The sequence below is a fragment of the Panthera uncia genome (assembly GCF_023721935.1).
Source record: "Panthera uncia isolate 11264 chromosome C1 unlocalized genomic scaffold, Puncia_PCG_1.0 HiC_scaffold_3, whole genome shotgun sequence".
Lineage (NCBI taxonomy): Eukaryota > Metazoa > Chordata > Mammalia > Carnivora > Felidae > Panthera > Panthera uncia.
In genome coordinates this window covers 14,345,043-14,361,514 of record NW_026057584.1, presented here as the reverse complement: position 1 = coordinate 14,361,514, position 16,472 = coordinate 14,345,043, and the positions used below count along the sequence as shown (strand labels likewise).

Sequence of the window (16,472 nt, the reverse complement as noted above, 5' to 3'; positions counted from 1 at the left end):
TCCAGGAATGTTTGCCGAGGTTAGGTCCAACGGGCATCGAACCCTTCTGCATAGCGAGGGAATCAAAGCATAATTACGTGACTGTGTGTTTTAAATACATTCGGCGTGTGTTTCAAATGATTATTTCTAGGTATCTGCATATCAACGGGTGGCACTGCCCACCGGACTTTCTCACAGCCTAAAAGACAAGAACAAAAAGAAGGCTCTGGATGCTACACTCACAAAGGCCACAATATTAAACCAAATAATGTTTCCATGCTGTAGAGACATTTATTGACTCTTCATAACTAACATAAAAAAAAAAGCCCCCAACCTGACAGCGCTAGCCTGCGGTGTGCCCCCAGAAAGAACTGGTAACACAGCATTTATACATCCTCACACGGGGGGGTGGGTAGTTTATTTCACGCACCGGCCATCCTTTGCTGCATGGCCAGTACCGGAAGAGGTGGAAGCCTGCAGAATGCACAGATGACCAGCCGATGGCTAGGAGTACTGCCCGCCCAGAGCGTTACAGGTCTGGAAACCAAGCACGCGAACTCAACAGGGCGAGTGAGTCATTCGCTCGATCAAAGACACCACGAGAACGTGTGTCCCACAGGAGTGAGGAGCTCACCTGGACTCCTGTGACGGAGGGGATCCCACCGCCACGTCATTTATGCTCTGGAAGTCAGCTCCGTTCTCGTCCCTGTGCTCAGCACCTGAAGTATACGGCCCACTTCGTCCCCACAGGCTTCAGACGTGGATACCTTCATGCCCAACTCACAAGTGAAGAAACTGAGGCTCGGAGAAGTTTAGTGAGTCATCTGTGGCCTCCTGGCCTCTAGCTAGTGACTGACCGAATTGAGATTCAGACCAGTCTGTGGGCCTCCAAGCCCTTCCAAGCCCTTCATACTCTTAATCACTACACTGCACAAGGAGAGGAGGAGCGGAAGGGGAATGTATGCCATTTGGATGGGACAGATTTTTTTTTTTTTAACGTTTATTTATTTTTGAGACAGAGACAGAGCATGAACGGGGGAGGGTCAGAGAGAAGGAGACACAGAATCCGAAACAGGCTCCAGGCTCCGAGCTGTCAGCACAGAGCCCGACTTGGGGCCCGAACTCACGGACTATGAGATTGTGACCTGAGCCGAAGTCGGCCGCTTAACCGACTGAGCCACCCAGGCGCCCCGTGGATAGGACAGATTTTGAACAAAAGGCATACATGAAAAAAACAAAACCAAACAACCCATGAAACAGAAGTTAAATCTCAACCAGTGTCCTAAGTTCAGTCTGTACACATTTGTGGAGTTCAATTAGGTATCTCTTAAAAGTCATGTCATACTTGTTCTTTGGTGATGTGGACTTTTATCCAGCTTAGCCTAAGTTATTCCCTTGGACTCTGGGTAATGCACTCTACCTTTCTGAGCCAAAGGTCAGTACTAATTTTAGAGTTGGAGTCCCAGGGAAGAAACAAGTGTCTAAGGAATAAACTGGGTGGGGAGCAACAGCCAGAAAAATGTGAAATTTGTGAACACACAAATGCTAGCCTCTTCCCATCTGGTGAGTTTTGGTTGTGTTACTGAAGGATCCCATACAGCCAAGCGGGAACATGGGTCCTTCTTCAAGGAGGCACGGTGTTTCACGAGAACTTCTTTTTGAGAAGTTATAACTATTGACGAGTTCTAAATCTCTGAAAATTCGTGGTATCAGCTCAAACGGCTCACATGTTTACACACCTGGGTTCAGACTTTGGCAGTGACACACACACACACACACACACACACGCGCGCGCGCGCGCACACAGGCTGCACGCCGGGCCATGGATACTTCTGCCTCCGCGGCACATGCCTTTCCCAACCGAGCCGGTGGAAAGAACACTAGTATCTGTCCTACAGGCAGGGATGAGGCCCCAGGAGGCCCCAGACGGCCCCAGACGGCCTCTGCCGACTGAAAACAAATACTAATGGCAGTGGGGGTAACCTGCCTGTCCAGCACACCCCATCCAAGGCTCTTTCCCCTCCTGACCACAGGTCTGAACATGTCACTCAGACTCTGGCCAATCAGAGTATCCCATTCCCCTCACCACAGCCATTGGTCCAGAGAAAGGCACATGACCCAAACTGAGCCAATCAGAGTACCTCCCTAGGATTTTTCCAACTGGCCTGGCAGGAAGCCCCTCTTTCCTCTTGGTCATTGAGGCTGTTGGGAGGTAAGCCTGAAGCTACCTGCGCTTTTGCTTTTGGAGAGGATGAAGACCGCTTGCAAAGGGACACGGAGGGAGAGAAGAGAGCTCTAAAGCCCCGAGTCTCTGGTTTCAGTCCAGGGCCAGAGACACCCCTGCCAATTCAGGATCAGCAATGTAAGCCAATAGGTTCCCCCCTTGCATGCCATGTCTTTGCATCATCTATTTATTTTTTTTAATGTTTATTTATTTTTGAGAGAGAGAGAGAGAGAGAGAGCACGAGCTGGGGGAATGGGGGAGAGAGAGAGAGAGAGAGACAAAGACAGACAGACAGAATCCGAAGCAGGCTCCACGCTCCGAGCTGTCAGCACAGAGCCCGACTCAGGGCTCCAACTCATGGACCGCGAGACCATGATCTGAGCCAAAGTCAAGGGTCAGACGCCTAACCTACTGAGCCACCGAGGCACCCCTGCATCACTTATTCTGATAGGGATTTCTGCATTTGTAACCGAAAGACAATGCCGTAGTTAATAGCTCATATAATCCCAACAGTGATCAAATCCTCAAAATAGTTTCCGTCCTAAGTGGAGTCCTTATTTCAAGAATGAAGAATAAATATAGTAGAAGCAAACACTGCCATTATTTATATAGCATTTTCTCAAAACAAAGAAAGAGAAATCTATTTTCATTTGCGGTCACCTTGGTTGTTTTCGAGTGGGCTTCGTATTTGGTGTTAAATTCTCTCACATACCACACCCACTTTCAAGATTTGGTCCCTAAAAACTTGGGCGAAAACAAGTGGTTATTTTTTCTGTAGCTATATTAGCTGGCACTAAGTAGAAAGGGAAAGTGTGGGGAGAAAGTGCTGATGCTATTTTTGGTATGCTCTTAAGAGAAATTCCCCAGGTTACCAGAGTTCTGGCTGCAGCGATGGGGGGAGGGCATTACAAAAACAAAACAAAGTACATTTACCAAGATTTGCAGTCACTACAAGAAATCCTTTCTGCCTTTTCATGGGATTTTGGTTTTCCCCTGTTATAGCAAAACCTCCTCCACATTATCTTTCTCCCACGAATTAACTAATAAAAATAGAAAGGCACAGTGGATTCCAATTCTCAAATTATCCCTTCTGAAGCAAAGGGCAAAGTCTGAGGTCAAATTGAAGCAAGAGCATGAGGTGTTCCTGTGCTGATCTTGAACTAGGGCGTCCACCCCAACCTTTGAAGGAATTCAAGGATGAGACAGGGACACGTTTGTCAAAATGCAGAACGGAAGCTGCAAACAGAGGATTGCTTCGGCTGGGTGTACATCCCCATGCACAATAAAGAGTCCCAGAAGGAACACCAACCTCTCTGCCCTGGGCTTACATCCAGACCTAGAAACCCAAGAGCAGAACAAGGGAAGAATCATTGACTATGTAAATAGACTTGCCCCGTTGAGTGGAAGGCAGCATTTCTCAAAAGAGAAACAAAATACTGCTCTTTCAGTGTTCTTAAATTGTGAACTTATACATAAGAAATCACCTAAAGATGTAGTTCATTGCATTTGAATCCACTCCACACCTAAAGGTGTTTTATTATTATTATTTTTAACCCAATGCTGATTTGCAGATCAGACATGCAATCTACTCATGAGGAAAGATGTTTCTGGGAAGAGAAGACAGGCATATTCATGGGTGGAGAAATGGTTTACAAGAAAGATCAAGTATAGGGGACCCAATGTATTTAACATTTTTATAAATGCCTTTAAGTGCAAAGACCAACTCGATCTTCACGCTGGCCCTCAATGCCATTTCTGAGTACAAAGGAGCCAAGTTGAATGATTTCAGAGACTTAGGAGAGAGGGATAAGAATTTCATGTAGATGAACACAAAACAATGCATTTAAAAAAATTCACCTAGATCTGATATATTTAGAAGAAATCTGGGTCAAAAAAGAAAAATAAGTCAAGAAGTTACATTTTTTTTAATGACATCTTTGAGATCATAATTTCATCACACCCATTGTATAGACAAAAAAATTCAGTCCTGGATGACTAACTATACAAACCCCTGGCAGCACAGCCCAGACTCTCTCCCAACTCTTCTCATCAAACTTGACTGAAGACATTAGCCAAAAAAACTACCAAGGGGGTGGGGGGGAACGTCAGCAAGAGGGCAAGCATTACCGCCACCGAAAAGTTAACGGAAATAAACCAGAATGCATTCTCTCCTACCTTGTACAAACCACAAAACAGGGAGTACAGCGAGCCAGTGGACCTCAAGGAAGGCTGAACCAAGCCAAAAGAGGTTCAGATGAGGATAGCTGAAGCAAACGTAGAGATGGAAGTACTTCTGGGTTAGATTTTCGCTTTTCTTCTAAGTAATGTTCTATCTCAAAAGTCACGAGGAATCAAAGATTTTCTTGTTTTTAATTTTTGCTTTTTTACATTTATGTATTTTTGAGAGACAGAGCACAGGTGGGGGGAGGCCGGAGAGAGAAGGAGACCCAGAATCCGAAGCAGGCGCCAGGCTCTGAGCTCCCAGCACAGAACCCGACGCGGGGCTTGAACCCACAAACCACGAGATCATGACCTGAGCCCGAGTCGGACACCTAACTGACTGAGCCACCCAGGCACCCCTCCCCCCCCTTTTTTTTTAACGTGAAGAAATATATTTAATGCAGAAGTACCAGGACAAGAGTGGAGGTCTGGGGGTGGAGGGGAGGGGAGAGGTCCCCTTCAAGCCCAAAACACGAGCACTAGTTCATAAAGCGTGTAGTAAACTTAAGGAAAATAGAAGTATGGTTCAGTTCAGATATCCATTAAGTGCCTCTGGGTCATGCACCACTGGCTGGTGCAAATGAAGCTAAAATACAGGAGGCCTTCATTGCACTTAGAGTCTAGTGGGTAAAATCTGTAGGTATGACACAATTACTGCCATCAGAGAGGCCTCCACGGGGCAGGGTTTACATGTGTATGCACACTCCACACATGCCATAGAGGGCTGGGGATAGTGATTTTCAGGACAGACTTTTCTGGAACAGGGGACCATGGACCTGAGTCTTAAAAAGGGGGGAGTTAGCCAGACAGCGAACCAGTGAACGCAGAAGGTGGAGAGAGAATTCTAGGCAGAGGTCCAGTAGGAGCAAGGGGGCCTGGGCAGCCCCGTGGGGTGAGGAGTCTGCAGGAGGTCAGTTTTGCAAGAACATAAGGCTTTGGAAAGGCAGGGCAGGGAGGTGGGAAGAAGACGAAGAAAACTTAGACTCTCCCATGTCATCACGAAGGGCCAGCAATCTGAGGAGTTGCTGGCGAGAGTGGCAGAGCACAGTGGCCAGTTCTCTGGCTGAGTGCTGAGGAGCTCCGCGGCACGACTGTCCAAAGAGCGAGCCCGGGAGCACAAGGCCGGACTCTGGACGCCATGTATGAAATGGGGCCGCCACCTTCCAAGGGCTGAAGGGTCCCAGGAGAGTAGGGAGACTGCAGAATCCATCCACCCTGTCCCATCCACTCCCAAGGCAGTTGTGAGGAAGGAGGAGGGTGGTGAGGTCTGTGGACACGGTTTATAAACAGTGGAGGCTGCATCTCGACCCAGGTGAGGCAACACTACGATTCACCACCCTCCCTACAGAGGCTCACGAGCGTTTTATGAGACACTGAGGTACGACACCTTATAAAGACAGTAGTTTACCTTCCAGTTTGAGACAGCTAACCTGCGACACAATGGAGCCGCTCCTCCAGAGTCAGGGTTTGCCCCAAAGGCAAGAGGGAGGCAGAGTTTTCATCAGGAGGGACACAAGCAGGGGTGCCTGGGTGGCTCAGTCCCTTAAGCATCTGACTTCCGCTGAGGTCATGATCTCATGGTCTTGTGAGTTCGAGCCCTGTGTCGGGCTCTGTGCCGACAGCTCAGAGCCCGGAGCCTGCTTCGGAGTCTGTGTCTCCCTCTCTCTCTGCCTCTCCCCTGCTGGTGCTCTATCTCTCTCCCTCTCAAAAATAAACATCTTAAAAAAAAAAAAAAAAAAAAAAAAAAAAAGGAGGGACACGAACAGATTCGGACTTGGGGCACTGGATGAAAGTCATCCCAGCACATGTGGGAGATGGCTGAAAGGGGTGTAAAACTAGGTATAAGAGACGTGGCAGGGTGCCATATAGTTAGGCACCAGGGATTCACAGGCTGTCGATGGTCTCCCAGCCTCTGGGTGCTAACTCCAAAGCCCACAGGAAGCAGGAAGCTCCTGTAAATGAGGATCACAGGTCCAGAAGAAACCAGGAAGGAAGCCACCTCCAGCGTAGTTGGGCAATGGAAACTCCATGCCCGCCATGGGTTGCCACGTGGGACTGTAGGCCTCATGTTCCTTCCAGGTCTTCTGATTTTTTTTAGAGAAGCTATAAATCCAGGCGACATTTTAACATTTCTGATACGAACCCAATTTTTGTACACTTCATTCAGGCCAACAACACATCTGCCCCCTGGAAATGGCACACTGGCTACCATTTTGCTGGTTCTGGACCCTGAAGCAGGGCGGGGCCACCGTGACTAGAGCGGAGGTCTGTGGAACTTCTCACCTCGTGGAGAAACAATAGGACCTGGTGACTGCATGGGGTGGGGGGGGAGGTGCTGGAGGAGTCTGGCATTACCAGGAGGTTCCTGCTTTAATACCCTAGTGACTGCCCAAGGCACCACCACCAAAAAAAAAAAAAGAGTGACAAATTTTGGCCAACGATGAATTGGGTAAGGGGTGAATGGTGATATGGTGATAACTTAAATCAATCAGTCTTAGACACATGGTGGGTTTTGTTTTGTTTTGTTTTGTTTTGTTTTGCCTACAGGGCACAGATAAGCCACCAGACTGTAGGCAACTAGCTGGAGACACCGATCTGGGACTCACTTTGTACTGGAGATAGTTGAAGTTGTGGGGAATGTGGTTCATCCAATGACTCTACGTAGAGCAGAACGGGGGTCAGGGCAGAGCCCTGGGTAACCTCAGGAGGTACTGGAGAGGCAAGGGAGGCAGAGGGAAAACCAAAGGGACAGGGCAATTAGGGAGGGGGGAAAAAAGGTATCAGGAAGGTAGGAAAGTTCCGCATCCAATGGCGCACGGAGACTGAGAGAGAATCTGCAGGATCACCATTCAGGAATCGCGGGGTGTTCTCCTACTCTGGGGGGCCTCTGGCCAGCTTGCAGGGAGCGGAGAAGAAGAAGGCAGCGACTGGAGAAGTGTTAACTTGCTTAAGAAGCCTGGGGAGACACAGTGGTCACTGGGGACAAGGTGGGGGTGCAGGGAGGAGCAGGGCTATGGCATTCTAAAAATACCGCTCAATAAGAGTTCTCAGGGAGATACTAGGCAGTGCCACTTGGCATGCCAAAGAGAGGCCTTCCCTCTAATTTTCCCTAAGTTCCCTGCCCCAGCTCCTATGATTCTGTCCTATTTATTTTATCAAAGCAGGATTACGTTTGCTTTTCGTCTATTTCCTCCCACAAGAATGGCCATTCCAAGACAGATGCCAGGGACCCGCTATATTTGCCACATCAGGACCAAGCAAAGCACCTGGACACAGTAGATGCTTAAGAAGGTTTCTCGGGTGAGGGGGTAAAGTCGGAAAGGTTTGCAGGAGGGAAATGGGGTAGGACATGGAAAGACTTCAGCTCAGTGGCCCCTACTTTCCTGGTAGAGCCGGCCGCGATGTCACCTGTCACACGGAAAGGAGGGAGGGGAAGAAGTCTCTTGTGTTGAGGAAGAGTTGCAGTGGGAGCACCGGTTGGCCACCTGGAAGGCAGGAGCTTGTGGCTGAGACACTCAGACACTGAGGTTCCTGATTTCAGAAGATGAGGATCTCTGAGCGAGGGCAAGACTTGGATGTAGTCAGGGGACTCAGTCGCTAGAGTGCATGGAGGTAACCTCATTTAAGATGGTCACAGAAGTGGGACTAGAGAGCACGCCCTCCATGGACTTTGGGACCCGAGGGACAGAAAAAGCCCAGCCAAGGGCCCCCAGGCCGAAGGAGAAGGACTGGGTGGCAGAAGATGGCCACACGGAGGGGTAGGTAGGACGTGGCTCATGTCCAACTCTAACACCTCAATCTCTGACTGGTAGTTAATCACCCATGTGCGGAACTTAAAAACTAATGTCCTTTGGAGACTGAATCATTTTTGCCCGTTTAAAATAACACTAACATGTGAAGTTCATAGGAGGCGGAGATTTTCTGCTTAAATTCACTTTTGTTCAGAATAAAATAAAATATGGAGGACATCTTTATGACCTTCAGTAATTGCCCCCCATAGTACAATATTTTCAAGCGTCATTTTAATACAGAATCAAAATTTGAGACTTGAAAGGATCCCTAGATTCTTTGGGTTAACACCTTCATTTGCATAGCTGAAGAAAATTTTTGCCGAAATACTTGCAAACAGCAATAATTACTGATTTAGATATGCAGACAGCATTGAAAATATCTTCAATGTTTGAACTGTGCTTTAGATATACAAATTAGCAATGCTTACATTTCTTCCAGTTATCTCTGTTCAACTTTGGATAGAAAAATCTCTAAAGTACAAAATTACCACGTAAATTATTCCTGAACAGTTCAGAAAAGTCAACTGCTTCCCGGCTTGAAAGCGGACGTCAAACCTTCAAACACCTTTTTATGTTGGTGCTAAATATAAGCGCGGTCTCTGCAAAGTGGCCAAAGCAAGACACGGCAGCGTTTGCGATTTCTCAAGAGAGACACACACGAAGATTATTTTTCGTTCATTAAAACACTAAAACCTTCAATAGCGTCTCCCATAATACCTGAACGTGGAGTGCTATCTTATGTAATAGAAACCCTCCATCCCCGCTCAGTTGGGAGGCAAATTAAATACCTAATTCCGCCCAGAATTCCCGAGTACTTTCACCTTACCTGTAGCCACTGATCGCTGCCTCGATTCCCATTTCTACAGATGGTGAAAATGGCAAAAATCTGCTCCATGGGGCTGAGTTGATTGTCAGAGGCCAATTTAAAGGCTCTGCCCCAAACCGCTGGTGGCCCCCACCCGGCTCGGCCAGCGGTAAACACAAGAGTCGGTTTGTCTTTTCCCCATCGGGCAGCGCACACGCCAAGCACGGGGTGGGGGGACGCCTGCCTCGTACCTGGGTACCTCAGGTTCAGGGTCACCGGCGCCAGCGAGGATGCGCCGGCGGAAACCACGCGGGCCCCGGGGCTCCCCGGCTGCGGGCGCACCTGGACGCCACGGCCGTCGCGGCCCCTCCTCGCCCGGCCCGGGTCGTCCTCGGGCTCCCCGCGGGCCGGGCGCGGAGCCGGGCGCGCAAGCAGCCTCGCGGGCTGAGAAAGTTCCTCCGCCTCGACGTCGCCGCCCCGGGGCCCCGCTCGCCCCGAACGCCCCCCGGGCCGGGCGCAAGGTCGCGGAGCCGGGCGGCGCTCGGGGCTCCGGCACCGTGGCCGGGGCAGGGGGGTGGGGAGAGGGGAGGAGGGACCCCTGCCGGCCGCGCCCCTCCCGCCCCCGGGCGCCCGCAGCCCGTACTCACCGCCCCTCGCTCGGGATCCCCAGGTGGCGGCGGCCGAGGGCGGCGCGGCCCGAGCCGGAGCCGGAGCCGGAGCCGGAGCCGGAGCCGGGTGGCGGCGGGGCGGGGAGTCGGAGGACGGAGAGCCGCGGCGGCGGCGGCGGCGGCGAGGCAGGTCCGGGAAGCGGAGAGGCGGCGGCGCCTCCTGCCCTCGCAGCGCAGCCCGGCCGGCCCGGCAGCCCCACAGCGCGAGCTGGGCGGTCGCGGCGGCGGGGGCTTTATCGCCGCCCGCCCCGCACCCGCCCCTTCCTGCCGCCCCCGCCCCCGGCCCGCCCCGCCCCGCCTTCCCGCCGCCTCCTTTGTGTGCCAGCGGGCCGCAGCGTCCCCGCGCCCGCACGCCGGGACGCCCCCACTCCGGCCGCGGCCGCGCGGAGGCCGCCCCCCAGGGCTCCACGTCGCGGGGCTGCGCCCGGAACGCGCCGGAGGCCGCGCCGAGCCCGAGGTGCGGCGCCAGCCCCGGGCCGAGCTGCACGTGGGTCGCCGGGGTCCGGGTGTGTGTGCGTTTGTGTGTGTTGTGTGTGTGTGTGTGTGCGCGCGGAGAGGGAGGGACCCTAGGGCTCGCGGCGCGTCCCGGGGATGCTGGCAAGTCGTGTTGGCTGCACCCCTCCCCTCCACCCCCGGGAGGAGACGGGGCACGGGGGGGGGGTGCCCCGGGACAGTGCCCACCGGGCGGGGTGATGGGGGTAACGGTGCCAGGTCTCGGCCGGGGAGGGGCAGATGACCCCGCGAGGCGCTTCGCAGGGTGCCCCACAGCCGACTTCTCCTAGGTGGGCCGGTCGCCGGAGGCAGATGGCAGACAAGGGAATCCGGAAATCTGGAGTCGTGGCTGCGGTGACAGCGCGAGGTACCCGCAGAGTCCTGGGAATCCGGCCCTTCCCAATCGCTAACTAAAACTGCTGGGACCTGTGCGCGACAGAGGCGCAGACCCCAGAGGCCCGGAGACGTAGCACCCTCAGGCTCCCAGCTGCGTTACCTGGCTTGCAGTCCTCCTTTGCGCCAACTCGGGTTTGTGGGGACACAACTCTAATGACATAAGTCCTGTTGCCCTCGGTGCAGAACCCGTGCCAGCAGGCCCACGGCCCCAACTGTGAGAAGGAAATGTGGCAAATCTAAGACACCGCCGTGAAATGAGGTTGCGTCTACTGATGAGAGCAACTTGGGTGAGCTACACTTGGTGTGTGGGCGGCCATGCTAGACGGTGTGTGCCTGTCGGGGTGAAGGAGTCACTTTCAAAAGTGTGAAATCTGGGCCAGCCTAAGGGTATTCACAGCCTCTCTTATAGAGAAATATGCTAGGGAAGGTTTGGCTCTTAAAATAAAAAGGAAACACAGTCCACCGAAAGAAAACCTGTTTCATTATTTTACAGTCATGCCTAATATTCATATTTAATTACAGGGCAGGATATAAATGCTTTTTCCTTGTCCTCTCTGCCTAAAATGCTCCCCCTAGCCCCCATGATCTTCTCATCACTGCCTCCTTATACTTCAGGGCACCACTCAAGTGTCACCTTCTTTCTCGAGGAAACCTTCCCTGACCGCTTGACTTAAAGTCACTCCCTCTCTTCTCCAATTTATTAACTTTCTTCACAGAACTCATCATCATTTGGGTTTTTTTTTTTTAACATTTTTTTTTTCTTGGCTACTTGTCTTCTACTCTTCCTCGTTAGAAAATATGCTTCCAGAAAGCAGGGAAGAGAAACCAGTTCACATGGTTTTCAACTCACCCCGTCCCTAGTGCCTCGAGCCAACACTACCCATATAGTAGTTGCTCAATAAATGTTTGTTGACTGGTGGGTGAACAGGGCCAAGTGACTACAGACATGGTAAGTACTGCCCGGGAAACAGTGTTAGGGCTTAACTCTAGCCTGGGAGGGCCAGCCGGACCTGGGAAGAATGACATGAAGCCAGGAAGCTAGAGAAGAAAAACCCGGAGGTGGGAATGAGCTTGGTGTATTTGAGAAACTGGGGACCAGCCTCTTCCAGATGGAAGGGAGTCATTCAGGAGCCTAGCGAATGGAGAAGTAAGTTAGAACCAAGAAGCGTGGGTAGAGCCAGCTTCTGAAAGCCTGCTTGATTCCCTACATCCATTTCTGTCTCAATCACTTTTTTAACTGAAAATTCTTATGGAGATAATTGTAGGTCCTCGTGCAGCTGTTAGAAATAATACAGAGAGGTCCCTTGTATACTTTATCCCGTTTTCCCCAATAGGAACCTTTTGCAAATCTATCGTCTAGTATCACAATCTGAAGGTTCACACTGATAGGTTGACTTAGATCTGAAACACTTCGGTTCAATTTTTGCCATTGAAAATGTTTAGTAAAGTTACTCTTCAGTTTTTGAAAGAATGCACAGAGACTCTTTTGAAGGGTTTTGGTCTCTGGTTTTAGCGGAGCCAACATTTTTGAGGGAGGGGAAATGATTTATTTTTAATCATTAGGGTCCGAATTCTTCAGCTATAAAAGACCGAAATCTTGGGGACTTACCTCTTTTGTTTACATTTTAATGACTGCCACTCACTTCCCTGTTCTACCCAGTACCGTCAAAGGAACATTTTGAGCAATACCGTACATGACTTGTCAGTTCTGAAATCAGACAGGATGCGGTGTTAACTAATCTGCTAAACTAAGCCCAACCACGAATGTGCCTTTCTCTTTTCCTTGGACATTGGATGGGACTGCCAATGAGTGTCTCCCAAAGGGAAGCGATTCAAGACAAAGACCCATTCTTCCAGTAGGATATGTGGGGAATACCAACTATGCTTGTTACAGAATGCACATGGCCGGTGTTGGCTGGCCCTCCTCATGCCAGCAAGAGGATACAGAAGCAACCTCCTAAGCTGTCCATGACATTCAAGCGACGAGGCAATTTGACATCCGTCACTCGGGAGCTGCCCCAAAGAAGCCGTGTTCCTTCCTCGGGCAGTTGGTGCCCATGAACGACCGTTCTTCTCACATGGGATCCTCTTTGAAATGTATCTCTCACAGATGTGTGCTTTCAGCGTGCATTTTCCTCCCGTCTCTTCATCGGTCTTATTTGAGAAACCCAAATTGTTCAATGCTCCTACCTTCCTCTTCCTTTGTGATTCACACTCACAGCAGAATTTCGTTTTGTCCTTCAGTTGTGTGGCTTGCCTTAATCCTCAGATAGAGCTTCAAATTGTTTATTCCTTAAAAAAAATTTTCAAAAGTGACCTGGAATTTAGCCAGCTGCAGCCAGTCTCTGAGTTTGGCTTTGTGTCCATAAGCTGCAGTTGAGAGAAACGCACGAAATGCCCAAACAGAATAAAACAAATGATCTATTTAGTCTCGTTTCCTCTCTTGGAAGAGATCCAGTGTTGAGTGCTTTGGAAGAAGACGAAAATCCCCCTGCCCCCCCCCCCCCTCCCCCCCCCCCCCACACACACACACCCAAACAGTATGACCTTGTCTTTAAGTAAAAACCATCCCTACCTTCCAATGGGTGGTGGTGTTTTGTCTGGAAGAGTGACCCATGTCACAATAGTAAGATAATAATAGTTGCTCCTCTCCTATCTAACTCCTGCTTAAAAACACATTAAGCCACTTGTTACACAACATCATGGATGCAAATGTTGTTACATGAGATTGTTTTAACCAGGGGAAAGGAGACTGGTTATAACAGTTCACCTAGACGATTAGTTGTCTGGGGTTGTCGCATCGGGTGTGATTTTCTTTTTTTTTTTTTTAAGCTTACAAAAGGCATTTGTCTTTTTATTTCCCTTTCTCGCTGGCTTTTAAATAAATCCGATTTTCTTTTTCTGTAACTTCTGAAACAGATTAAACCAGAGCATCAATTCACACCTTCCCATTGTCGTCACTACTTTCCACAAGAGCCTCGGAGAAAAGACATTACTAAGCGCTGGGCTGAGAATTATTTTGTACTCGTGTTTGGCCAAATAGGATGGAAAGCTCTCGGTGCTGAGGATCACTGTGATACTGACCCCTTCAATCACCAACGTATGTCTTCTTCCCGCCCCCGCCCCTCTGGCCTCCCTTCTTTCCCGCATCACTGCGTCCTCTGCCTCTCTCTCACCACCATCCCCCGCCCTTCTTGAGAAGGTTACCAGTAAGTTCCAATGGTGGCAGCCCCATCCGTTTTTCACCGTCCTTTATCACCCTTGATCTCTTGGCAGCATTTAATTCTGGTGTTTTGCCCCTTTTCCAAATGCCTTAGCCTGACCTCTCTCTTCCATTTTCTTGGCCAGCCTTTATCTTTCCCTCATCAGATCCCCCGCCTCCTCCCTTTCGTGTTGCGGTGCCAGCTGCTGTCACCTCTCTGTCCTCTGCACACTCTCTCCATGGACCGAACATCGACTGGTGTGGCCACTCAGCATCTCCTCCCCCCTGTCTTTTGATAGCCGGGTCTGGTTTCCTTTGGAAGATCACCACTCCTGCGTTATGTGCCACATTGTTGGGAATGGAAGACAAGGTGTCCTTACCTCCTTTAGCCAAGAGGTGGGTATATGACCAAGCCAACAGGATCCCCCCCAGGACTTTGAATCCTGAGGAGTCGGGCAAGTAGTTGGAGCTGATTCATCTCAGCTTGACCAGACTGTTCGTGAATTCTTCCCACCTGGGCACCCGGAACCTCCATGGCTCCTGCCCTTTCTGAGGACAGGTGCACAGTAGACTCTTCATTTCTTCTAGGTTTTCCCACATCTAGCCAGATTTGGTTTCTTTTGCTTACAACCCAGGACCCCTAACTGACATGTCCTAGATGTGTGGCGCCTCAGTTCTGAATGAATTCCAAACCTGTTGTCTACACGTGACCTTGACCTCTGTCCCCGGCTCCTACTCACACATCTCCAAATGCCCGGCAGACCCTTCCACTTGATGGTCCCTCATCGCCTCCACCTAACAAGTCTAATGCTGACTTATCCTGTGCCACCCCAAAGCACCTCCTCCCCTTGCACTCCCCAAGTGTTTCTGAGGAATGACCACCCTTGGAACGAAGCCAGAAAGATGGGACTAAGTTCTGACTCCTCCCCTTCCCTTTATGGATCCATATCCAGCCATTCCCTGGGTGCTGTTTATAGTTTTTTCGCCCCAAATCCCTCTTATTCTCCCATTTCCCCCTCTTTTCCTAATTCAGACCCTTCTCACTTTATGCCTGTACTACTCCAATGGTACCCTAGCCATTCTCTCAGCTCCCAGATTCTACCCACCGTTGCCAGCTTCAATCATGCTACCCCAGCTTAAAATACTTCCACGTTTATCACTAAGGTCCAAATTCCTTGGCTTAGGCAATCTTCTTTGGAGGTTATGGTCACAGCTTCTGGAATTAGACCACCTGTGTTCAAATTCTCTTCTCACCACTATGTGATTTCTTTCTTTCTTTCTTTTTTTGTTTTTTTAGTAACTTAACCTCTGAGCCTAAGTTTCCTTATCCATAAAGTGGAGGATTGTAATAGTATAAACTTAACATAGATTTATGTGAGAGTTGAGTAGTTAATCCATGAAAGGGGTTCAGCTGAGTAAGCTAGGTAAGTGCCCAATAAAAAATTATTACAATGAAAGCTCTCCACAATTCAACTCCAGTGTACCTCGCTAGCCTTATTTTCTCATTTTCCCCTAAGATCGTCCTAAGGGCTTTACTAATGAGACCTGAATTCCTCGCCCAAATTCATATTGTAGTTTTTTACCGTGACACCATTGTTCAAACCATTCTCTCTGCTCCAAATACCTTTCTCTTGTTCCATCTGGATAAGTTATCTGGTCTTGCACTACAAACCATCTCAATCGTAATGGCTTAAAGCAACCATTTGTTCATGATTCTGTGGGTTAGCTGGTCAGGCTTCCGCTGAATCGTTCATCTCTGACTCACCAGTGTTGTCCGACCTCACTCACATGTGTGGATGTTCAGCAGGGATGGCTGGAACCCTCTGCCATCTCTCCCCTCTAGTGTTTTCATCTTCATGGGCCTTTCCCCCTTGTCATATTTCAGACTGAGGGGGTTCCCTCAACATGGATTTTCCAGCAGTAGCTCAAGAGTCCAACAAGAGGGTGAAAACAGAAATTGCAATATCTCTTAAGGGCTAGCCTTGGATTTAGCACAATGTCACTTTTTCTGCGTTCACAACAGCTCACAGAGCGATCTCAGATTGAAGGAGCAGTAGACGACCTCTTGGTGAGAGGTGTAGTAATCACCTTGGGCTGCCATTAAAAAGATACCATAGACTTAGTGGCTTAGATAATAGATTCTCTCAAAGTTCTGGGGGCTAGAAATCCCAGACCAAGGTACCATCAAGGTTGGTTTCTGGTGAGATATCTTGTCTTGTAGTTTGCTGCCTTCTTGCTGTGTGCTTACGTGGTCTTTGAGGGAGAGATAGAGAGAGGATCTTCTGTGTCTCTTCCTCTTCTTATAAAGAGCACTTCCATTGGATTAGAGCCCCACCCTTATTGTCCTCATTTAACCTCAATAACCTCCTTTAAAGCCCCACCTCCAAATACAGTCACACTGGGGCCTGGGGTTTCAACATACAAACTTTGGAGGCACACAATTTAGTCTATAACAAGAGGAGTGAAAAAAATCACATTGCCAAAGGGCATGCAGGGATGAGAGGGCTTACTGTGCCTCGTTTTGGACATCATCCACCAGCCTTTTCTGCCACCGAAATAATTTCCACCCTTCACAATTTCCCGCCCCCCTCAGCCTAGCCGGCCATGATGTGTCCTCGCCGGGCACTCCTGCAGCTCTAAGTATGGGTTGCTTATTTCACATGACCACATCCTGCCTTGGACGTAAGCGTTTGGT

General features: G+C 49.8%; 1 protein-coding gene across 2 annotated transcripts in view; it reads right to left on the bottom strand.

Annotated features, from left to right (window-relative positions):
* Window positions 1–9,906, bottom strand: part of SERPINE2 (serpin family E member 2) — a 62,092-nt gene extending 52,186 nt beyond the window's left edge. Inside the window, exon 1 of one of the 2 annotated variants that reach the window (XM_049615842.1) lies at window positions 9,667–9,906. Coding sequence is in view for 1 of the 2 variants with exons in the window: in XM_049615841.1 (XP_049471798.1) it covers window positions 9,041–9,072 (32 nt within the window). In the remaining variant the exon portion in view is untranslated. Of the gene's footprint in view, window positions 1–9,040; window positions 9,502–9,666 lie in introns of those variants that run through there. The other variant, XM_049615841.1, reaches the window with a different exon arrangement.
* Window positions 9,907–16,472: the final 6,566 nt, after the last annotated feature.